Below are 25,821 nucleotides of genomic sequence, written 5' to 3' on the forward strand. Positions count from 1 at the left end.
AAATGAGCAAGGTGATCTGTGGACTTGCAAAGGGTCTTGCAGCCATCAAAGACCACTTCCTCTGTGTCTGTTCTTGACCTCAGCTGCTTATCATAGTCTGATCCTCCTGGGTGGGAGCGGTTGAACTCGGTCCCCACCCCTATTCCTGCATACACACCCGAAGGGCGCATCCCACTTTGACCTTGCTCCCCTGCCCCTCTGAGCCATCCTGGCCACCGATTGTTGCCCGTGTCCCCACTTTCTGATCTCTGCTGCCCTATCCTTGGAGAAAGGTCTGGGATCTCACGGAAAACGGAAGGGAGATTGCTCCCAGCTCTTCACTGGGTGGAACCACAGGTTTACGTAGTGATAGACTTCATTCTTAGAGTTCAGAACATGGAAAATAATTGTCAGACTCCAACGGAGAATTATTAACTCTTGACTGAGGACTTGGATAAATTTTTCCTCACTGGGAGGATATTGTGCTCTTCACTGTATTGATTGAGAGGGCATTTTCTTCAAATCATAAATTAGTCTAGTCCGATTGTTATCCTGGAAGCTTAATGAGAGACCAGTAAGGATTCATTTGAGATTCACTGTTTAGCATACTTGCCGAAAAACAGAGAAGGCAAGTCCTTGGAAAGTCAAGTTGAGTGACTCCATGCTTTAGCAGATGGTAAATTTCTTGAAGGCAGGAGCTGGACCATATCAATCTTTGTACATCTCACTGTTCCTAGCAGACTGGCTTGTATATCGTTGGAACTGAGTAAATAATTGTTTATTGATTCCACTAGCATTAACAGCCTTGATTTACACACATGATCACACACACCACGGATTGTCTGGGCAATTTAAGTCGGGTCTTCCAGGAGACTGAATGTTTTACTGAGACCAATTTAAATACACATCTTCTCAGCCTTGTAAAACATCCAATACTGAATACAACTTAATATTCTCTTATTGATTCATTGTCATAGTATGCAAATCAGTTATTGAGCTGTGATCGTGGGAATAATGATTCATACTGTTGCAGTTTTACCTCCTCCGGCCGAGCCACGGGAGAAGTGGTGAAGGAGGCCACATGAAGAAGAAAGGAGATAAAAGGACTCTGTAGGTTCTTACCCGTCAAGTTTATAGAATGGTGCTCAGCCTATAGGACCACAGTAATACTTGTTAGCTGCTATTATAGATGTTTAGGCTGCTCCTTTATCAGAATCTTTGAAGTGCTAAGGCACTCGCTCTGCATCGAGTTGCTTGGGGAAATGAGAACACTTATCAATTTCCTATAGATAGCTATAAAAATTTTTAATTCAACAGTATTCAATTAATTGACATGATGATGCCCTGCCTATTCCTCCAAAGAGTACTTTAGATAGGCAAGAATAAGTAATGTTTCTGGGGTGAAAGTGAGGCATGGTTGATAACATTTAACTTATATGCCTGCATACTCAGTTGCTTCAGGCATGTCCGACTCTTTGAGACCTCATGGGCCATAGCCCCCCAGGCTCCTCTGTCCGGAATTCTCCAGGCAAGAATACTGGAGTGGGTTGCCATGCCCTCTCCTCCAGGGGAATCTTCCCAACCCAGGGATGGAAACTGCATCTCCTGCATTGCAGGCGGACTCTTTACCACTGAGCCACCAGGGATGCCCTTTAACTTACATAATTTTGGGCAATTTTCTTGGTCCCACTGAGCCTCAGTTATCCCATCTGTGTAATAGAAGCTGTGAGAGCTCATAATTAGCAATTGTGAGGGCTTCCCTGGTGGCTCAGTGGTAAAGAAGCCACCTGCAACGCAGGAAACACAGGTTTGATCTCTATGTCGGGAAGGCCCCTTGGAGAAGGAAATGGCATCTCACTCCAGTCTTCTTGCCTGGAAAATCCCATGGACAGAGGACCCTGGTGGTTTACAGTCCATGGGGTTGCAAAGCGTTGGACACGACTTAGTGACTTAACAAGAAGTGAGAGAGTCACTAAGATCCTGTGTATAAGCTGCTTATGTTATCTAACGTGTTATCATGATGTCTTTGTGCCTCCAGTGTATCAGGCATGGTATTAGCTGACTGTGGTTTTGAAATGACATCTGGAAATGTCAACTTCAGAGGTGCCTGCAAGTAGACATATATTAGATTTGATGTCAGAAGACTATGTGGCCTCTGAGAACTAGAAGTAAAAAATAGGATCAGACTTTTGTTTTTAGGTGAGAAGTCGCAACTTTGGAGAGAGTCATGGATTTCTTTTCAATTGACCAGAGTTAAATATGGGGTCCCAGAAGAAGCAGTCACCCAGAAGTCCAGGTTGATATACAAATGCACGTTTTATGAATGAGTTGTTGTACCTGCACATGATTGTAAGATTTGGACCCGCAATGAGGTGTCCAAGGTTAGAGAAGCTGAGTTTTGTTCCCACCACCATGTGACTTCAACCTTCCAAAGGGGAGTCCTGAGATGTGGCAGGCAAAGTCCTGAGAAGTGACCTCTGAGATGGAGTTCAGTGTGCAGGAAGTTTACTTAGGACACTTCTTGGTACCAACACCGTGAGGGGCAGGAAAGGGCACAGGCATGGACGAAGTGAGAGGTAAACCACAGTTCAGGCCAGAAAATGCCATCAGCCTTGGCCAACTCTGGCGATGCTCGTCAGTTTATATGACCTTGGGTGTCAGCCTACAGTGGAGATGGCTGTACCAACTTTCCCACGTCAATTACTTATCAGATATGGACTTCCCTAGGGAAGGGTGCAGCGGAGAAGGCAATGGCACCCCACTCCAGTACTCTTGCCTGGAAAATCCCACAGGCGGAGGAGCCTGGCAGGCTGCAGTCCATGGGGTCGCTAAGAGTCGGACACAACTGAGTGACTTCACTTTCACTTTTCACTTTCATGCATTGGAGAAGAAAATGGCAATCCACTCCAGTGTTCTTGCCTGGAGAATCCCAGGGACGGGGGAGCCTGGTGGGCTGCCGTCTCTGGGGTCGCACAGAGTCGGACACGAGTGAGGTGACCTAGCAGCAGCAGCAGCAGGAAAGGGTGTGGCCTTGGGGACTCAGACTGCAGCTGAAATAACCCCTCAAGAGGCAGCAAGTCCTCCTTTGAAGAGGATTCTGTCATGACCACCAAGATGCCCTGGAACACATGTATTTTAGTGCCTGTCCCATTGTTGCATAAAAATAGTCTGTTGCATAAAAATAGTCTTGAATCACTCCTTGGGAGAAAAGTCTTAACTTGGAGGTGGGTAAGGATTTTTTTGTTTGTTTTTGTTTTTTTCCCAAAGAAGTTGTGGTTCTAAGAGGTTTTCACACCTCTCCCATTCTGCCTAGAGATAATCATCAGTTGTCTCCAAATCTTAAGTCTTTCCCACCAGGACTGAAGCCCATTTTGGGTGCAGAATATTTCTGTCTGATATTATTATATTATTTAATCTCAGGGGACATGTCATACATTCAGATTTCCATTATGAAAATCTTCAAAACACGCACAGAAAATACAGATTATTGACCACCGACCCCCCACTAATGTATCAGGGAGTGTCAGCATTTCCCCTTCTTCGTCCAGAGTGTTTTCTCACACAGAAGGCACAGCCTTCCGTGTTCATCCGAGACAGATCCGGACGGGCATGTCCTCAGAGCGGGGTGAGATTTCACAACGTTTGAAGTCACGAATGTCTCTTAATAGCACTGACGTGAGCGCACTTGGAGCTGTCAGATCCGTGGTTCCGGGAAGCGGCCCACTCACCCTCTTTGCCCCACCAGATCTTCAAAGCAGTAGCCGGCCAGCCACTCACATTTCCACTGTCCTGCGTCTGCAGCTGGGCTGTGGGCATTAGCTGGGGGCCGGGAATGTGGGCTGAAGCCCGAGGCTGTCTAAACAATGTTCGTGGCACCTGAGAGGGCAACAAAGGTTGCCTGTAACTCGTTCGCTCCGTTTCCAGAACTCTGTGGTGCGGAGGGGCTTCCTGGAAATGGATGGACTCAGAAGTGACCTGCCAGCCCACCCCATTCTGGGGCAATATTTCAGCCTGGTGTCGCCTCCGAGTCAAGCTTTCTGTATAGAAAAGGAGCCTTGTAGGCAAATTCTATAGAGAATTTCTAGCGCCTGGTTGGGGATCTGATGAGAACCTGTGACCTGAACACCCAAACCACTTCTGATGCCCCAGCAAGTCTGAGGCCCCTGGGCTGTCCAGGGTGATGTCCCGGCCCGGAGGCTGTGCTGGGTCCCGAGCGGAGGAGTGAGTCAGCACTCTGCTCTGCCCCTGTGGATCCAGCAGGACCTGGGCGGTGGTTTGGCCCCCAGAGCAGGTGGTGGGGGGTGGGGGTTGCGGCGGTTGCGCTTCCTCTCCGAGGTGGGGGCTCAGCTGTTTCCTTGGTCACGCGCCCCTCCTAAGTGCTCAGGAGGAGGCAGGAGGCCAAGAATACAGCTGAGACTTGAGCCGCAGCCAAGTCGGGGCAGCTGCTTCTCTGTTCTCTGAGCTGGAACCAAGTCCAGGCTGCAGGGTGGCCTGAGCTGGCATCTGGGGAGGGGCCCGAGAGGAGTGTCACTGGCCCATTCTGAGCGACTTACCCCACCTGCTATTTGTGTGTGCGTGCATGCGCGTGGGTGTGTACGTGTGTGTATGTGGCTTAAGTGACACCTCTCTGACCTCTGCATTTCGTGAGATAAATGGAGCTCAGTGAAAAAAAGCAGACAACTTTTCACTCCTTTGGGTCAATGGATCTGCAGATCTGAAATGAGCTATTTTAAAAAGTAAAGCTTGAGGGCACCATCCTAACTCGGAATGTACGCGTTTGACACAAGCATATTTGGGTTTATCATTTCATCTCTCTGCATATGCACAGAAGCAGCTTGGGAAGGATATTGCACTAGGAGCAAGAAGAACTGAATCCTAGGGGTTGTGTGGCCCTTACAAAGATAGGTCTATGATTCCAAACCCCATCACTGTTCTCAGCAGAAGTTTTTTGTTTCTTTGTTTAACTTGCTGCTGCTGCTGCTGCTAAGTCGCTTCAGTCATGTCCAACTCTGTGCGACCCCATAGACGGCAACCCACCAGGCTCCTCTGTCCCTGGGATTCTCCAGGCAAGAACACTGGAGTGGGTTGCCATTTCCTTCTCCAATGCATGAAAGTGAAAAGTGAAAGTGAAGTCGCTCAGTCGTGCCTGACTCTTCACCACCCCATGGACTGCAGCCCACCAGCTGAACACAATTCATTTCTCAGGTCAAATGATGAGAGTTTGTTTTGGGGAGCAGCAAAAGTTAAACTAAGTAGGAAGTTTTGGACGGAATGCTGAAAAACTCCAATTTAACCGTCTGCAGAATCACAATGTGTACTTAGTTAACATACACTCTCCTATGTATCTGTTCTTTTCTTCCCCTTTATTTTTAATTGAAGTATTGGTTTCCCTGGTGGCTCAGATGGTAAGGAATCCGCCTGCAATGCAGACCTGGGTTCAGTCCCTGGGTTGGGAAAATCCCCTGGAGAAGGGCATGGCAACCCATTTCAGTATTTTGCCTGGAGAATCCCATGGACAGAGGAGCCTGGTGGGCTCTAGTCCATGGGGTCACAAAGAGTCAAACAGGGCTGAGCGACTAAGCACATAGTTGATTTACAATGCTGTGTTAATTTCAGGTATACAGCAAAATGATTCAGTTATACATAACTGTTTTTCAGATTCTTTTTTCCCATATAGGTTATTACAAAATACTGAATAGAGTTCCCTGTGCTATACAGTAGGTCCGTGTTGGTTATCTATTTTATATACAATAGTGTGAATTTTTCTATTTCTACACAGCAAGAATTGACAGGTCTTTAAAATGGCTTAGGATAGAGTTGTGTTATATGATATAAACATATCCATTTGGAGGTAAGAGATGCTATCAAGCATTCAGGATTTTTTTATTTCCTGTATTTAAGAAACCAGAAAAAAAAATCATCCACATAAACACTGCACGAGTTCATGAATCTATCCTACTATTTAAAAGCACAGCTGTTGACAAAGAGCCACTTCTTAAGAACTCTACCCCATTTTTTAAACAATTAATACATCTTCCTCAAGTGTGAGTTCTCCAGAGGGGAGGGCCGGTTTCTAGTCACCTTTGTACCCGCTGCTTCTATCCAAGGTACTTGTTAACAGTATGTGAAAGAAATGAAAATGTATTCAGTTTATCCTGTTAGTTATGGATTTGAAAGGTAATATGATGATGATGAGGACGGTGTGGACGTGTGTTGTCATTTCAAAAATACCCAAATCATTGCTCAGCACGCAACAGCTCCTCTGGTCTTTGCCCTTCTCCCCAGACTCTTAGCTTCAGCCTGCCCTTCAAAGAACAGTGGCTGTAGACAGAAGCTGTTTAAAAGTGTCAAACTTATAGGTGGCTGCTGAATGAAAAATAAAAAACTCCAAGCGCATCTATAGGTGGTATAGACGAAGAACACTAAAAGGTTGACGTGTCACCCAGGACCCTTGCAGGAATCCAAACCTAGAAAGCAGAAGGAAAGCACGTTTTAAAAAATGAGGGTACAGGGTCACCCCACAAACAGTTAATTTTCATTGAAAACTTTTGGTTGATTCCTTGTAGAAGCAAGTAAACTTAGAACCCAATATTCATATCAAGGGCTCCATGTAAAAATATCCTTGAATTCTTTAGACATTTTGGCCCAGTCTGATTGTAATTGTTCTCAACTTTATTTTTAATGCATTTGAGTCATTTTGATTTTAGTGTGTATTCCAAAAACACATTTTATGGTAAATGTGTACCTATCTGGTCTTGAGATTCTTCTGGCATTATTAAAATAGTTCTTAAATTTTTATTATATAATTTGGTTTGTGTGTAGGGTGTATTTGAAGTTTCATCTTTGACATTTATTTAAAACATACCTTTTCGTAGATTTAATTCCTTTTACTGCACATTGGATTCGATGGACTTACTCTGTAGTTTTTTTTTGGTTAGCAGTTCTTTGCATCGTCTTTACTTTCCTGTTTTCTAACTGAATGGGTTACTTCATGGCAACCACAAACATACTTCACCGTGCAATTAACAATGCCAGTAGCCTGTTTGAACTTATTCCATATTTTGTGGTCTCTTCTCAATCTTCATGTTTACTGTTGCTAATTGTAAAACTAAAATAGGTTCCTTTGAGAAAATCTAGAAGGACTAGGGTAAGCATGCACCCTCAAATGTCTCATGGTTCCATGCCATGGGTCTCCGTGGCATCAGCTTGGCTGCCTTGGTTACTTATCACCTGGCCTGTGGTCATTGCTAACCTCAGTCGTTTCACAGTATCCTTGAGGTTGAAGTCTTGGGGCCAGCCTGTCAGAATCTGAACTCCAGTCCCGGCTTTTCCTAGAGTGAGGTGTTAGCTCTGATACTCAGTATCTCTGTGCCTCAGCTCCCTCTATTTTAAAATAGGATATTTGAGGGTGAATCTTTTGATCCTGTGTTTTTTTAATCAAAATAATGCCAGGCACTAATGAGTATCCCCTAGATATATTAAAACCATTGTCAACTGGCTCTATTTACATTAGCATTAAACTTGCTTGTTATGTAAAAGCCTCTTCATTGTTCACAGTAAAAGTCATTTCCTTTACAATGTGATTTATGGCCATGGTGATGATAATGGGGAAATAATTGCTAGTTTGGAAGCAAGACCTCAGTGGTTTTGCGTTATGACTAGGCACTATAATCTCAAGACTTGTTAAACTGATGTATTCATTCACTAATTCATTAAATAAGTACTTCATCAAACCCTTACTTACCACTAGGTATTTCAGTACCAAAAAAAAAAAAAAAAAAGAATAGTCCCATTTTTTAAAAGGATTTACATGAGAGGAGAGAGGGAGGAGTAACTTATAGATTATTCCTGAAGAAGCAACAGTCTTTTCTGCACTGCTCATTGGAAGCTGGGCTCCATTTGGCTTACTTCTTCATAGGTTTGGGAGAGGTGCTGAATTAAGAGGCAGAAGCAATGTAAGATTATTTTTAATAGTTAATTAAAGGAAAATATAATCTGAAATGGGAGCATATAATGCACAAAAATGTAATTCAGAATGGAATTTCTCCAAAGTAATGCACTCTGAAAGTATGTACATTCTTGTGTAGACACTGCTTTTAAAAACGTAGACCTTGGGACCACTCTGGTAGCCCAGTGGTTAGGACTCCATGATTCCACAATGAGGGCCTGACTTCGACCCTTGGTCTGGGAGCTATACCAAGAGTGTAGTGACTGTTAATCATGGTGACTGGAGCATCCTTCTGCTGGTTCTGAATTTGTTTTTATCCATTTGGGGCAAGGAGTAGTCTTAAATATAGAAGTGCTCATTTTTGCCTGAGCCTATCTATACTGAAAATAGAAAAGAATAAAAAAAAAAAGAGAGAACCTATGAAGCTTTTTAGGAGCAAAGCTATAAACACTGCATCTGATAAATGTTGTTATTGCATTCTTCAGGTATATAGCCCAGGTGTGAGTGAGACTGCGTTTGTGTCTGTGTGTGTATGAATGTGTGTCTTTAGAGAGATTGAATTAAGATGGATAAGGACTATACATTGGCCATGGTCAGTATAATATCAATCGTTTGTTTTTGATGGTCAGAAAATGAACTTCTGCTCTAGTGTTTATTTCAAGAAAGGGGCACAAGTATCTTTCAAAATCCACTAAGAAACCTACCCCCCAATTCAGTTGTAATGTTTTAAAGGAAAACAGTGAGCAGAAAAAACAAAAATTGCTCCTAATTTGCATATATAACTTTTGACAAAATAAAATATATGAAAATGCTGCATGACAATACATGTAAAGAGACAGCTTCCTAAACTTTCTACCAGTTTTTAAGAATGTTGCCAGGACACAGAATCTGCAGGAAACCCCAGGCCACCCCACTAAGTTGTGTTTAGAGAGAGCCAAGAGACAAGGTAGGTTTTGCTTATAACCAGAGCCTTTTTTTTTTCAACAAAAATCTCCCCAAGTTGACTGACTGAATTTGTATGTGAACAGTACAGCAAGCCAGGAGAATTTAGACAGCAGCTTTCTTTTCAGATTTTGAGAGTCTCCTGAAGTTTGGCGTCTCAGTGAGTCAAGGGATGGCCTTTGGAGGGAACAGTGTTTTCTATCCCTGTGCCACTCTGCCCTTGCTCCTTCTGGAGTCTGTCATGTTGAGAAAAATACGGGCTGGGCATCGTGGGCATGCCCAGCCCCCAGCAGGAATGGTGTCAGGCCACAGGATTTCCAGCAGAAACACCCCCCTGGACTGAAGACAACCTGCCAACTGAGAAGGATACTTTTGGACCAGATGGGATGTCAGATACCTGGGAACGTACACATTACACATGTGTGTTCACTGTCTGTATATACATGTACACACACATGCACAGACACCTATGCACACGTACATGCACACACACATATACATGTATACACACACACATACATAGACACATGAATATATATATATACACATATCACATATATAAATACACATATATCTTAAATCTTAATATTTAAATTAGGATACTAACAATACCTTCTGAGGCTCAAAGTCGTCATTCATGTTAATATACTTAGAATCCTTTGATTTGTACAGATTTAAATTACCTTTCTTGTCATCATCACTTTTGAGGCAACAGGATCCAATCGTGTTCTTCACACTTTTTTTCAGTGAAAATGAGTACTCATTTGAAGTAGAACACATTTTTATATATACCATACTTTAACAAATCCAGAAAATGCTTCTCCTGATATACTTTTTATCTATAATAGTGAACCATCCTGTCTCCACTTAAATGCTAATAATAATGAGTGAAGGATTCTTTTTGCCTTCCTAGGTTTAAATCTATTTGTGAAAATTAAAATTTGTCTTGGGCTTCCTCATGAATTTCTCCAAATATTTCATGTTCTACTTTCACATGTTAATTCTGGATGTTTTTTCCTGACAGCTGGCTGGTCTGCCTGCCTCATGGCCTTTGTCCCTTCTTCCCTCTCTCACTCACTTCCTTCCTTCCCTCCAAGAATTGTTACAAGTAAAAAAACTTATGATCTTTTCCCCACTGTATAATTTTCCCTAGGCTTACAACTTGGACATTTTATTGAAAGTCTCTGCAACTCAAGTATGCTTCAAGACTATTTTGTTCTAATCATTTGACACATGTACAAAGCTAATGGCTCCCCACTGACCCTTAGCTTAAGCATCGTAGACCCCATGAATAGAATGACCCCAGAGCTTCAACTTCGCCATTAGGAAGCCTTGAATCCTCGCACAGTGTAACTCTTTTCTCTAACAGTTCCTTTGAGCAAGAGTATTTAAAAAAAAAAAAAAAAAAGAGCTTTGAGGCCTGGCTTAGGACAGGGAGCAGGGAGAGGTTATTGTGTCTAACCAAGATTTTGAAGAGAGCAACTGCAACAGTTCATGAGCGCACACAGCTAACTTTAGACAGCAGCCCCTCGGACGTCCCTGGAGGTCCAATGGCTGAGACTCGGTGCTTCTACCGCAGGGGGCGCAGCTTCAATCCCTGGTCAGGGAACTGAGATCCCAGGTGCCACAAGGCATGGCCAATAAAATAATAATGATGAAATAACATAAACAGCAGCCGCCATCTTTCAGGTGGCCAGCCACAGCTCCCTGCAGGTGTCTTTGCCGACAGGGCATCTGGGGTCTCCTTGGCACGGCCACAGATGGCCCCAGCTCTGGGTGGGGGCGGGCAGCACCAGGGGGCACACGCACGTTCCTTTCTTAAGTAGGAAATTACCTGCTGGCCAAGCCCTGGGACACCTGGCAAATCAACCAGATTCTGCTCCACCGATGCATTGTTAAGTTCCTGAAATTGTTTCCCTCCTGGGAATATATCCATTTCTCCTTCCAGCAAATTGGTAGGGATTATGTTCTTGCTGTGTGTGAAAGACTGTCAGTGGTCCCATAGACACCAATCCAAGGGACTTCTGTCCAGGGAATTTAGAGTCAGTCTCCCGCCCATGTTCATCACTTGGAATGCTTTAGATCACGTATATTTAAAGCTGCATCCAAACCCAAGCCAGACCATTGATGGCTTAGAAAAAAAGACTTCAAGGCACTGCTTTTGCATATTCGCCTTCTTTTTCTAGAGATTTGTCCTCCCTGAGCCTCTGTTGAGTCCTGACTCTGAAGCCACAGAGCTCCTCTCACTCCCTGTCTCTTCCAGAAATGGAGACGTTAGGTTTTCCCATCACTTTCTGCAGCGCTTGAGGTCTCTCACGCAGGCTTTTTTCCTCCATTGCATTCCTGAGCACCCCATGATGGTTTTGTTGTTCCTTACTCTCCCACATCTACAGTTTAAATGGTCTTTCTAGAGATTTCACTATGGGGAGGAAAAACTCCAACACTGTGTTGCTAGCCAATACCCAAAACATGCTGATGTCAAGTGAACTCATGTATCCCGCATTCCAAGTGCATCTGCTCCCAGGAAGTCTGAGGATCAAAGGAGTCATTTATTGAATGCTTGTGTTCTTTCGCGTAGTTGTTGACCTCAGTACAGTGGCTTTTTATTTTCATGGCTGAGTCCGCAGGGGCGTGAGTGTGTAATTTTGTGTCCCACTGTACAGGCAGCATAGAGAAAGAGGAAAAACAAAAGAGAGGGAAAGGGTCCCTGCATTCAAGATGAAGCAGAGATGGCCAGGAGTCTGTAGGTATATTATCCTTCTCTTTGTGGGCTGAGCACCATTGCACCTTGGGGGGTGGGGGGTATGTCATCTGAAAGACATGATGACACAGGTCAGGGGCCTGATGACAAAGGTCAGGGGCCTGATGACAAAGGTCAGGGGCCTGATGACACAGGTGAGGGGCCCGATGAAGTGAGCACTGGATGAGAGTCCATTAAACTCGATGTAACGACCAAAAAAGCAGAGTTTCAAAGGAATGGGACACTACTTCTCTATTTGTTTTTAGTCTGTAAATGTGAGCAAGGCCTAACTGTCTGGCCAGTTTAATTGTGATAAATCATATATTTAATGGATGCAGTCACTTTCTCAGGAAAACTCATACTGTCAAGGCCCTGAAAAAACTCACCTCCATGTGGATCTTCAGGTCAGGGGTCCGCATTTTCCTTTTATCTTTCTTTTTTTCTTTTTTGGCGTATGGTTGAGCTGCAGTGTTGTGTTAGTTTCAGGTATACAGCAAAGTGATTCAGTCATACATATGTCTACTCTTTTTTAAATTGTTTTCCCATAGAGGCTATTACAGAGGATTGAGTAGAGTTCCCTGTGCTAGGTATAACGTAGGTTCTTGTTAGTTATCTCTTTTATGTATGTTTAGTCACTAAGCCACGTCCAATTCTTACGACCCTGGCGGCTACCTGCATTGTTGGTGTTGTACGCATTAGTCATCTGGAGGGGATGGCTTTGCTCTCAAATCCCTCTGTCTGCTGAGCTCTCTCATTGGGTTGGTAGCTCCCCTGGGACAAGCATCATCTCTTTCCTTTCTCTAGCATCCTATCCAAAAGGCCCCCCAAAGGCAGGTGCTGTCTGTGAATGGCCTGGCCCATTATCACAGACATACAGAGCTCGGTCAGACCAAAGCCCTCTTGAGAATCACCCATCCAAAAGCATGCCATGATTTTGCCCTTTTAGCCACTGTTGAGTGTTTCCCTTTAACCTTACACACTGGTTAATAGGTCTCTGAGTGGGTACCTGCCTGGCTTTTTTAGATGGAAGAAGCAGAAAAACAGTGACCCAGCCATCACTGATCAGAATTCAGGTAGAACTTGGAGCCCTTTTTCATTCACTGAGTCGGCAGGTCCTACTCTGTTTCAGGGGCTGTTCTCAGCACTGGAATTAGTACAGAAGTAGACTAGCCAGGCAAAAATCTCAGCCATTGTGTAGTTTATGTAACAGTAGGGGGAGAATGACTCTTACTACTTAGTTAGAACATTGAGCCTTGTTAAAGGGTGACTCATCTGAGATTCTAAGACCTGGGGATTTCAGTGATGGACGGAGCCAACAGCCAGCTGCCCTCTCACTAAAGAGACAGGGTGAGTAGGCAACCGATTGTCTTACTCACTGGAGGCTAGCAATGAATAGTGCAGTTGAGACGAGGATAAAGTGTAATAATCTATGGAAAATGCTCCAGAATCAGCCATGTGGAGGTAAATAATAAAAGCATTTAATGGTGTGATTGTTGGATCTTGTGGAAAGAGCTTGTTGTCAGTATGTGGTGGTGGTTTAGCTGCTAAGTCATGTCTGTCTCTTGGTGACCCCATGAACTGTAGCCTGCCAGGCTGCTCTGTCCACGGGGTTTCCCAGGCAGGAATCCTGGAGTGAATTTCCATTTGCTATCAGTATATTAACACTCAATTTGTAGCCCAGATCCGCCCAACAGAATTAAAACTCTTTTGTTCCTGTGTCTCTTGAAATCCCCCCGCTCTTCTTGAGATGGCAGCGGCAGATATCCATTTCTAGTAAACCTCTCTCCTGCCTTTCTCCCTGCCTCATGGGTGTAGAAGTCACTTCCTGCACTCACAGACCTTTAGGCCCACCTTTTAGCTTTTTATTTGAGATGAAGCATCCTTTAATTCCTTTGCTCCCGTGGAGAATCTTTCCATTCTTCTGCCGTCGTGCGGGGGTGGGCGGAGGCAGAACTGAGGTCATGGGTGGGTAATTTAAACTTCTACATCAATTGCTTTTGATTAGATGTACTGACGGTATTAGCTAGTAATAATTCTGAAAAAGCAACCTTAAGGCTTGAAATATTCACAGGCTATGGCACCACACATTATCCACTGACATAAGGGAAAATAAAGACATTGTGTCCATGAAAGCCTCTTATTTTTCCCAAATTATAAATGGACAGAACACGAACTTTATCACCATTTCAAAAATCTAACAGAATAATAATTTATCCACTTATTTTTGCTTTTTCTCATTTTCCCTAAGTGTCTATTCTTTTCTTCTTTTCTGCAAGAAAGGTTTTAATAGCCCAAACAGCTCACATTCTGGCACCTATAACTGCGTCACATTTGTTAAGTTTCATTCTTTTTGAAATGACAGATTCTACTTCTGCTTCTTATAGAAATAAAAGACAAAAGTGTTCAGTCAGATGTGCTGAATAAAATTAATATTTATCCCTAGCCTTTTTTTGAAGGGCTTTTCCTCTTCGTGATGAATTTGTATAACTTTGAATTCTTTAAGCCACAGTTGAAAATCTGCATTTCGTGATATATCCTCGTCCCATTACAAGATGTCTCCAGTATACGTGTGTGTGCTTAGCTGCATCCAACTCTTTGCAACTCTGTGGACTGCAGCCCACCAGGCTCCTCTGTCCATGGAATTTTCCAGACAAGAATACTGAAGTGGGTTGCCACTCCAGTATTGGAGATCCTTCTCCAGGGGCTCTTCCCGACCCAGGGATCAAACCTGCATCTCTTACATTGGCAGGCGAATTCTGTACCACTTCCCCACCAGTATACATAAATGGACATAAATAATGAATTATATATCCTTGGCATCCAGATCCACTGAAAGAGGACATTTTAAAATACTTTATTGAACTAAATTGAGAATAGAGAAGTTCTAACATCTGTGAGATTAATAATGTTCAAGCAAACATATCATTTCAATTGATCATCCCCCCTCCCTTCCCTAAAATAGTTTTGTTTGTCCCAGGAGATTATGGAGCAGTGATATTGAGGGAAATATTTAGGGTAAGTGTGTAATGTGGTAGAATTCCTGGAAGATCTATTAAGAAACCAGAGTTACATGGCATTGTTAGCTATAAGATCCCAGCAGTGTTACTCATGTTCCCAGAAAATTTGCTTTAGTTACACTCAGAAGAAAAAACAACTTCCCAAGTCTAAGATTCCGGTTCTTTGCTTAAAGATTAGGAAGACATTCATTTCTAAATATTAAATGTGTTCTGGCCCCAGTAGATTCAAATACATTATTCCACATTTTAAAAAATGTGAGTACACTTTATCTGGGAATCTTGCAGGCATCTGATTCCTGTATGGCCTCTAGAAAGAAGGTACCATGAGCTGTAGAAGTGAAGGAGGAAATTGGGCAGATGGTTAGCCTATAACTTGAGGTCGTTCTGATGACTGTGACTTATAGGCTTTTGGGGGTTTCAAAGAACAAGACCAGGCATGATGTCTAGAGGTCCATGTGTCCATAAAACATTAGGGATAAAATCAAGAAAGACACGTGCCATTATCAGGCAGACTATTCATGCAGACCCTCTGCAGTATATGAAGATACACTGGCTAGTGGAAGAAGATAGTGGTTCAGGGGAAGAAATGTGTCTCTTGAAATATCCTGGAAATTAACGGAACAGATTAGATTCACCTTGTCTATATTTCTAATAAAGCCCCAGTCACTATAGGAACATGTGGTTTTAAGAAGAGCTCTGATCCTCAGTCTAAATGACAAGTGTTTTTGACCCAGCTCTGCCACTATCTGGTTATGGATCTTCTCCAAGACACTGCATTTAGTATCAGCTAGACTGGCTGATTTCAAGGTTCTTGGCAAGGCTGTGGTTCTCTGAGTACTTGTACATTTTCTTTGAGTTTGCACATGATTGGAGGTTGGTGACACCACCTTGTATATAGATAAGTCATGCCTAGACAATTAACAGATTGAGGCAGGAAACATAAGGTGGTGATTACCCTGCATGGCTTATGAAACTTTGAGACTATTTTAAAATCCTGGGAGTGGTCCCAGGGGTCGCCCAGTCAAACTGAAGTGACCCTCAATGCTTTCTCAGTCTAACGTGGCAGCAGGGCCACTGGCCTTGTGCTCTGTGCCATTTATGTTGGTCAAAAAACTCTCCTTATCTGCAATTTTAAAAAAAAGTATGCAAAATACTGAGTCAGTGATGTGACAGAGCAGCTACCTCCAGCCCTCTCATCCAGGTGATTGACAGTGGATGTTTGTGTTGCAGTGAGATGCACCCGGGGTTGTCTTGCAGTTAGAAGTAGTTTCTGTTGCCTTTTGTGGATGAAGACACATTGGCCAAACACACCTTGATTCTAGTAGAGATGCAGTGGAAGAGACTGAACATCATCACAGCCTATCCTTTCATCCCTGCAGCGTCCACATTGGATGGTTAAATAACAAAGCTTGTCTTGCCAAAGAGAAGACTGCTAAGATGACCATGAGGAGGAGGAGGATGGTCTTTATTGGGTACCTATTTGAATCAGCACACACCAAGGCAGGTTACATCCACCACACTTGTCTTTACATATATCAGTGTTATCAGTACCCCAGAAGCAGTTTTGTAAAGTAGAAGGCCACTTCCTCTGTTGTACTGTCATTTTCTGCCTTTGGTCTGTTTGTATGTATGTTGATTTGTTTCCTTTTAAATCATATTTAAAAAGAATAAAAGAGTTTTTTAAGTTCTTTCCTGATGACATATACATAATATTTTATAATTTTAGTTGCTCCTAAGTGTACAATTCAGTGGCATTAAACAGTGAAACCATCACATCTATACTCACAACTTCCCCATCATCCCCGACAAAAGCTCTGTACCAGTTAAACAGTAACCCCTTCTTTCCTTACCTCCAGCTCCTGATAGTCTCTGCTCTATTTTCTGTCTCCATGAATTTGCCTGTTCTAGGCACCTTGTGTAAGCGGAATCACACCACATTTGTTCTCCATGTCTGACTCATTTACTAAGAATAATATTTTCAAAGTCCATCCATATTGCAACATGTCAATTTCATTCCTTTTTAAGACAGAATAATATTCCATCGTCTGTATACCACATTGAGGTTATCCATTCATCCACTGATGGATACCTTTCGGCCATTGTGAATAATGCTGCCATGAACATTGGTGTTCTAGTCTTAGCTTTCTGGGTTTTTTTTTTTTTTTTTTTTTTTAAGGAGTTGAATTACTGGGTCATATGGTAGTTCTGTGTTTAAAAAGGTAGGTTGTTTTGTGTGTGTGTGTGTGTTTCCTAGTGCTAACTTTTGAATACCAAGTAAGACCAATTCCTTGTTCTCTGAATGTTTTAAAATAGCATAAGAAAATAGCTATTTTGTCCTCCCTAAGTCTTCTCTTGTCTAAACTAAAAATTCAAAATTATGCAACTATTTTTTTGAACCCAAATGTAGAATCTTATGTCAGTCTCTGCTACATTTTGCTTTATTAATTTTATCAACTAGTTCACTCTGTGGGGATATCCAAATATTTATTATGGGACCCTGTACATTATTTCCTTCTCCCAAGTTTATGCATTTCTTCTTTTGAAATACACTGGGAAAACATTTAAGAATTATAAAAACAGAATACATCTTTATCTTCCAGTTGACGACTAATCAAAAAGAGGATGATGAAAATAAAATTGTTTAAATTTTTTCATGTGGATCCATAAGAATTATTTAACTTTTATTATATTCTTTAAAAAAAAAAAAGATTTTTCCTTTTGAGATTGTATTAGCACATCCTTGCACATGGTAGAGATTCCGTGAACACTTTTTAGGAAAGTGAAGAATTGAAACATTGGTTTTTTTTTTCCTTGGAATGTTTTTATTGAGATCCGACCCCTCTTATTTTTAAAGGCACTTATGATTTTTGTGGTACTGTTCTTATGTCCAAAGCTTTGACATCAGTTATTTCCATTATTAGAAGCCTGATAAATGTTGATGAAGAAATGTTTGTGTCCAGTTTGCTGTAATAAGAAAGAAAAAGTGCTGTTCTTCATGAGTTACTGTATATTTATAAACTGCCTAGCTATCCAAGTTGAAATAAGAATATTCATGTAAAATAATTCTACCCTTAAACCCCTAGTATGAAAATTCCTCTTCTTAAATCTCCTCCTAGGTTCTTCCTCCAAAACAGTTGTCTGGTTATTTTGGCATTTGCATGGGTGGTTCAAAAATCTTACAGAATGCTTGTGCATGGAGTTGACCAAAAGGAGTTTAATGAAAGGATAGAACTCCTGGTTGAGTGTTTCTTATACGTGTATATTGAAGGAGAACGTTTTCTTTGGGAAAGTAAACTTATGTGAAATTTTCTTATTGACATCTTTCTGTTACCTGGGGAAATACTCAAGCTCACTGAAGGTATTAATCTGTACCTTCTGTTCATGCCTTGATGCCATGGTGGCTCTCATTTCTAAAAGGATTACATGTCAATTACTTTTCTCTCTTTTTAAGTCTTTAAACTTAAACCTTCAAACTATTTTTTTTAAAACTTCAACAGAATAACTGCTTTGAGACTAGGATGTGTCTTTGGTTGCTAAGGGGTTGCAGCGTTTAAATACCTTCTGCAGCCAATTGACAGATGACTAATATCACAGTTCGCCAGCAGCTTACATTTGCAGAACTGTGACCAGCTAAAAAAAGAAGGAATGGTGTAGAAGCGAGAACCATCTCAATTGTTCACATAAGGAAATCTTGATTATGTTGTTTCATCATAAAGCACCTATAGTGTTTTGGGATGAGTCATCCTCTGCTGATTTTGAGTAGAAGGGCTGTGACAAAAGTGACTAATAAAGTGGCTCTCCCAGCTTGCAAATAGAATTTGATGTCCCATTTTAGATATCCTCTGAGAAATAAATCACTGCTAGAATTGGAATCAAACCTCAAGCTTTATTTCTCCACCCAACAGCCCAGCGATTAATATATGTAACATGCACACACACATAGACGATGAGGACACACCTATTTTGTTGGTGATGATGAAAGACAGAATATTTGGTCTTTTGCATTGTACTTCTCTCTCCCTCTCTTTCTCATCCCCACAAACCCAGCTGCTACTATTTGCAACCCTGCTGCTACTGCTGCTAAGTCACTTCAGTCGTGCCCGACTCTAAAGTCAGCCAAAAAAATAAGAAACAACATGAATAGAATGTGAAATGGTCATTATTGTCCTCATTGTAAATAGCTGCTAGTGTTATTGATCAGTTTCCTATAGCTTGTTCATTGCCTGCCTTTGCTCAATATCACCTCCTAATCTATGGTTAAAATCTTGTAACTGAAAGAACTGCAGTAACTTTTATTTTGTGCATTTGTTGAGTGTCTCCTCTTTTTCTCCCTCCCCTATACCACAACCACATAACACTTGACACTTGGCCAGAATATCCATTAACCAAATGTTGGATAAAATATATTTGTTAGACATGGTTTTGCCTCTCTGTGTAAAATGGGAGAAATCGGAACAAGTGAAGATTAAACGACAGAGGAAGAGTCGGGTTAGTTAGGGGAACAGAAAGCTGGACTAGGGTTGATTTCCTGGCAACACTTTCTTAGCAAAGAGAACAATTTTAATCAGTTACAAAAATATTTGTGATCCATATGTTCCTCTCTGCTCGTTCCCATATGCCCATATTCCCTTTTATCTTGGTGGATGATGACTTTATGATTCAGGAATGCAAGAATAATACCTCGCTGGCTTTAGAGCACAGTGCTATTTCCAAACGTGTCCTGGTAATTACGCACACACTATATATCCAGGCTGTTCACGCTCTGAGATGGTTACGTGAATATCAGTTTGTTCTTTCTTCGTGGAAAGAATTATATCTTGCATCCACCTACTGGGGCTGGAATAAGGCATCTAAGGCTTAGATCTGAAAACCGCAGGAGCACTTCACCGGCTGGATTAACCCCACTGTGCAAATAGGAGCATCAGAAAAAGGAGACGGGAAGGCTGCAGTGATCATTGATAACTTCATTCTCTTTGACAAAAGGAAACCAGAAGCCAGAAAGCATTTGGTAAATCCATCCATCACAGGTGCCTCTGTTTTAAGACATATTAGATATGTAGCCCGTTGTTTAAATATATCCTAATTTTAAGGCATGTTGACTTCTATTTAATATCAAGTGTTTAGGACGCAAAACTGGTCAAAATTGAAAAATTAAAATTACTGTCGATGACCAATGCATTTTGATCCTAACTTCTTATTTCCTTCGCCAGTATGTCCTTAAAAAATAGTTATATAATTTTTAACAACACAAGAAACACTTTCTACAGCCATTTTAATAAAGGCGTCAATCAAGCTGGAAAGGATTGACTGTAGAAACGATTGAATTTTCAACAGTTGTTTTCCTCTCACACAACAAATGGAGTCATAACCCAATAGGCTGTTCATCAAGCTGCAGTAAAACCTGATGAGGAGCCAGCTGTGCTCCTGGCGGCTTGGGAGGGGGAGCGAGGGGTGGGCAGGGAGGGTTTCTAAACTTCAGAGTAAATAACTGAGATGCACTGAGCGTTTTCAAAGTCGGGTCTGTGGCAGAACACGTGTGCAGGCTGTTGTACTCAGCAGATGTGCGCCAGGGTAGAGTTGCAGTGCTGGGAGAGAGATACAGCTTGGGTTGGGCAAATGGTATTAGGAATCCGTCTCTGTTTGCATTCAGGCTGTCTTCGCTGCTGCTCCTGGAGGAGTTGCGAGAAAAGGAAAGTGCACGTTCTAGCAGAGATTGTTTTCAACAGGTTCAAAAGTTTGCAAGTCTGTTGAATCCCTCTGGCAGGATTGCTTCACTGTCAAACAGAATACCCAGCTGGTGGTAGCAGTCCTCATGGGGAGGGCGGGGGATGGATGGATGGTGTTCACCCAGCGACGAGAATATTAGGAATTCTTCCTGAACTGTCCGTGGAGGGAAAGAAAGAGCTCTCTCAACAATACCATTATGAAAGTTTTCTTTTTCCTTTCTTTGTATTTTTTTTTTCACTTTTACAGCTAATGCCTCATTAAGTCAAAAATCGTTCAACGTGCTTTCTTAGGATAGCTTTCCTAAAGAAAAGAGTCACCAAAAAAAAACAGTACTCTGGAGATTATATTGATCTATAATTAAGACAAAGGCTGGGATTAAAAAAAGGAGGCAAGACTTTTTTGCTCATAGGTGATCTGGATTGTCATGGAGGCAAACACACAAGCTTGTTGTTTTTTTTTTTTTAATATAAAGTGCAAGATTTCACTAAAAAAGGTTAAAATTGAAGTGAGTAATCTTCGGTGCATAATGCAATTGTTAATTTTAGCTCGTTGCGTGGGTGCCGCTCTGACTTGAACAGCCGGCTGGAGCCTTCATTAGAGAAGAAGCAGGCAGCTTGGGACAGGTGGAGTGGATCAAGCCGTGAACGTGGTTTGCTGGAGGCCGGTCATCAGTGTTAGGAACCCAGTCTTGTTTGTTGAATCCTTTGCCCCTACCATGATTATTGCTATTATCGTTACTGTTGACTTTTCGTCTTTTTTCAGGTGGACCATGTGTCAGACCGTGTAAGGGAATCACATGGAGATGGGCGTTTTGAACTGTTAATGGGGACATGGGACTCCCGTTGTCTCTGATCCCACGTGTGGATTTTCCCAGCGAAGAAGGACAGAAGCCGCTCCTAAGTTGCCAAGACCGGCAGCCGGACTCCTGCACGAAAGGTAAAGAGCTGTCATCGGATGGCTGTCACTTCATCTGTATGTTTTCCTCAGTCTGGAAATGTGCATGTTTGCATGGAACAGTTCCTGAAAGGCCACCCAAACAGACAGCATCTGTATAAGGGATTCAGCTGGCTCAGAGTTTGTAAAATTAGAGCCCAATTTGTGCATTTCATTTTTTTTAATTTTATTTTATTTTTAAACTTTACATAATTGTATTAGTTTTCATTTTTTAAAAAAAATCTGGTCACAATCTGTTTTTGATTGAAATGCTCCAGGAAAAAAGTTAGGGCAACAGAAGTCCTGTCTCCTCCCCTGACTCAGTACGTTGAGAAACAAACTGTTTGCTTTGGGAAACAGAACTTTTTATTTGGTTAACTGCATCTCTCCCCTGTGTCACTGAAATATGAGAGATCTGTCGGGTACACTGAAGGGAATATCCTCAAACCTCCTCAAACCTCTGAGCCTTGCTCACTGGCCCCTCGCAAACTCCATCATCCCTGATGAAAACTTTTCCTTTTCCATCCCCACAATCCTTTGCCAAGTGAGCCTGTGTTTTTTTAACAGTATCATTAGATACCATCTGTCCTATCATGGTAGGTCTTAGCATATTTGCAACAGAAATTACTGTGTTATTAGATTTTTCTCATGCTTCCTATGTCCACTTGGAAATAAAGTTACTGAATTAGTATACAGTAATTAAACACTCCCAGATAAACATATCAAGACACTGATATGTCCATTAATAATTACTGTTGTAATGACTGGGAACAGGGCAGTCATTACTTTGGAATTTTTGTGAAAGAAGTGACTTTCTAGGCTACAAGGTCTTTCTGTCTTTTATTTTTTCTTTTTTCCTTCCTTCCTTTCTTCTTTTTTCCTGTCCTTTTTTTATTTCCTTCTTTCTTTTCTCTTTTTTTCCCCTTTCCTTCCTTTTTCTCCTTTTTTCTTTCTTAAAAAAAAAAAACAACTGGGGAGGAAGTAAAAGCTGAATTATTCATGAGCCTCATTTGACAGCACATCAGAAGGGGAAGTGTCAGGGGCTTTATGGAGGTAGGGAGAAAAAAAATACTGATAACAGGCTTATACTTAGAAAAGTCATTTCTAGCATCTGTGTAGTCATCTCTTATGAGCCTGGAGCATCAGAGTTCAGTTGTGATAACTTCATTGGAGCTCCCTGCCTGAGAGTTACTTCCGAAGGATCTCCACAGCACCAGCCACTGACAGGGGCTGGGGGAGAGCTTCTGCTTTTAATAGTATCTCTGTCAGTTTGAAGTCTCAAGTCCCTGATGGTTTATTGCCAGATTGGGATCCTGTATGTATTCTGAATTATTACCTCTTACGTTGATTTCTCCCCCTGTAGAGTGTACTGAATCCCTTAGACCCAGGAAGGTATGTCTATGGTTGAAACTTGCAAATCATTTGTGAGTCATCTTAGAGATGCTGCAGAACAGGTACCACCTCCCAACTCGGAAGCGGAGGAAGAGTTGGGGAAATACTCTCTTTTTCTTCTGCTTCCATTTTGGAGTGGAGCATAGGAACCGGGAGGTGTGTGGGACTTGGGTGTCTCAGTTTAAGATGTATTGATCCACCCTGACAGCAAGGTGTATTGATAGGAGCATGTGTATGTGTGTGTCAAGGGTCGTGGATTGAGTGACCAAACCTGCCTCTTGGTGTTTGTCTGGGGTCCTTGATTTGGTCTTGTTTTATTCTCTTTGGGTGCAATTGGCAGGGAGGCTGGAGTTGCTCATTTGATTTTGAGAACAAAGAGAAGAATCCAGTATCTCAACCATAATGGTCAAGACTTCACCCTGCGCTGACTTGACTTTCTGATGTCTTCACCTTATAGGGTGTCAAACCTTGTGATTTTAATTTGCATCTGGGAGAATGTCTGAGCCAGGAGACCTGAGTCAGACCATAGTGGAGGAAGGTGGGCCTGAGCAGGAGACGGCCACTCCGGAGAATGGTGTGATTAAATCTGAAAGTCTGGACGAGGAGGAGAAACTGGAATTACAGGTGAGCCTGGAGAAATCCCATTTGTCATACTGCTGTGTGCACCCCTTTCTTTCATTTTGAAGATACTCTGAAGGTTTGTTTGTCTGTCTTCTTGCTTGTAAAGAGTTTGACTAGTAAAATGAACATGTATAATCATGTCCAACTCTTTGCGACCCCATTGACCAGAGCCCCCCCAGGTTCCTCTGCCCATGGGATCTTCCAGGCAAGAATACTGGAGTGGGTTGCCATTTCCTCCTCCAGGGGATCTTCCTGACCCAGAGATTGAACCCACATCTCCCCCCTGCATTGGCAGGCAGATTCTTTATCACTGAGTCACCTGGGAATCCCAAGTAAAATGAATAGAAAATTCATAAAGCAAATATTCTCTTTTCCCATTTATTAGTCCTTTTTTCTGACTAAACAGTACATTCTGGTCAAAATGCCCTTTGAAATAGTATATATATAGTATATATATATATATGTAGACAACATATTTAATGACTGAATTTTCCCACAGCTTCTCCATATTAATTTCCAGACCACCTCAAGGAGTTTGTGGAGGGCTTCTCCTGAGGCAGCTTTATACTAGCTGAGTTTTAAAAATAGATTTGTATTCCATGAAAAGAGGAAGGGCCAGCTCATGACAGACCAAGAAATATCAAAGACATGAGCTCCGTTGACCTTCTTGCGCAGGCTAAGCATCGATTCTTATCAGCAGAAAAGCTTAGAATTCCCAGCCAGGAAGAGAGAATGCCCTGGAAGAGGCAGGGGGCAGTTTGGGGGTGATTCAGAGTACTCAACAAGTGGTATGTTTAAGTGGTCAGGATTTATGAGAGAAGGAGATTTGGTAGAAGGAAAACAAACTAGACTTGTAAATAACCTGTATTGATTTTCTTTGAACCAAACTACAAAAGTGTTAACTGTTTTTATTTCATAAATGCACAAAGGCAGATAATGGCATAATGGCCAAATGACCTCAAGGCCAGCCTTTGCCTTCCCCAAGAAGCTTCTGTGGGGCTTCCCTGGTGGCTCAGATAGTAAAGAACCTGCCTGCCAGTGCAGGAGATGTAAGAAACACTGGTTCAATCTTCGGTTCGGGAAGATCCCCTGAAGAAGGAAATAGCAACCCTTTCCAGTATTCTTGCCTGGAGAATCGCGTGAACAGAGGAGCCTGGCAGGCTACAGTTCATAGGGTCACAAAGAGTCAGACACAGTGGAGCGACTAAGCATGCATGAGCTTCTGTAAGGAGGGAAGGAGAAAAGCCAAATCGTCAAAAGTTTTGGTTGAGCAAGGGCAGGAGTCCTCCTCCCCAATGGTTATAGTGCCTGATTGCTGTTGTTATTGATTTTTCAACTCTAGTGACATCTTTTTCTCTCTCTGTCTCCCCCCACTTCCCTCTCCTGGTTGTTGGTTGACTGTTTGTTTGTTTGTTTGATTTTGTTTCTAACATACAGAGGCGGCTGGCGGCTCAGAACCAAGAGAGAAGAAAATCCAAGGTAGGGTTCTGCAGTTCTGTGTTGACCTGATATCCATATGTCACATAGGGGTAGAGGATTTGCCAAGGAGGCACAGGGTTGTATGTAGATCTTGGCTGCACCCATGCTGCCTGTGTTTAATGTGGTCGTGTTGACACTGCTCTTTCTTTCTTGCTCTGTGTGCTTTTTAATTAGAGCATTTACATAGCTGCAGTGTATATGTATTTGATCCTGGCAAATTTGACAGTGCTTTACAAATGAATCGCTGCTCATTTTTTTCATTTTAAATCAAATTTGGGGAAAATTTTTTTGTATGTCCGATTAGTTTCTGCCTTGAAGTAAACAGGTTCTGATGTTTAGGATACAGTCTTCAACTTTTAACATATTTTCTCAGTCAGATCACTTTCAAATCCAGTTTTAGTAGAAATCCATCTATGTTGTCTTTTCTTCCTTGCTTGTACATTCTTTGTATGTTCTCAGTGCGATGGGCAGTTTGCTAAGAGTTTTCTTTAAATGTATTCTTCCATACTCTCCTCCACCTGCATCACCGTCAACACAGATCTGATGCTTTGAGCCAAAGTAGACGCTTTGTTCCCATCAGCCCAGGGGTCCAAAACTTGGAACCAGTGTAGACAGCCCTGAGCTATAGATTTGAAGCTGGCTTTTAAAATTTTCGATTTGGGAATGTTCAGAGAAGGTGGAGATGGTTTGACAGCCTGAGTTTATTTCCTGGTTGTTTTTTTGTTTTTTTTTTTCTTTATTTTCCTTTCCTTTCCATTTCTTTTGCCTCCCCAGTCAGGAGCAGGAAAAGGTAAATTGACTCGCAGCCTTGCTGTCTGTGAAGAGTCCTCGGCCAGACCAGGAGGGGAAAGTCTTCAGGACCAGGTATATGCCCTGTCTTTACGGGTCATGGGTGAATGGGATCCACTTTGTGTGCATGAGGATTCATTTGGCATTAAACAGTGTTTTGGGGGGAGCACAAATTAGTTGAAGAAGGACAAAGTCCAGCTTCCTCCCCCGTTTCTGAGACACCCTAAATTAGTTGAACAGTCTCAAAGTATTAC

General features: G+C 42.2%; 1 protein-coding gene across 28 annotated transcripts in view; it reads left to right on the forward strand.

The window, feature by feature from the left end:
- ARPP21 (cAMP regulated phosphoprotein 21) overlaps positions 1-25,821 on the forward strand; it is a 165,010-nt gene that overhangs the window by 26,186 nt on the left and 113,003 nt on the right. For 18 of the 28 annotated variants that reach the window (XM_025272479.3, XM_025272484.3, XM_025272485.3 and 15 more), the window contains exons 1-5: positions 20,873-21,026; positions 21,116-21,289; positions 23,136-23,302; positions 24,737-24,778; positions 25,553-25,642. In XM_025272479.3, coding sequence (XP_025128264.2) covers positions 23,174-23,302; positions 24,737-24,778; positions 25,553-25,642 — 261 coding nt within the window. In that variant the 5' untranslated portion in view covers positions 20,873-21,026; positions 21,116-21,289; positions 23,136-23,173. The other 10 variants (XM_006048247.4, XM_006048248.4, XM_025272480.3 and 7 more) reach the window with 6 other exon arrangements.

Source organism: Bubalus bubalis, chromosome 21, assembly GCF_019923935.1.
Source record: "Bubalus bubalis isolate 160015118507 breed Murrah chromosome 21, NDDB_SH_1, whole genome shotgun sequence".
NCBI classification, from domain to species: domain Eukaryota; kingdom Metazoa; phylum Chordata; class Mammalia; order Artiodactyla; family Bovidae; genus Bubalus; species Bubalus bubalis.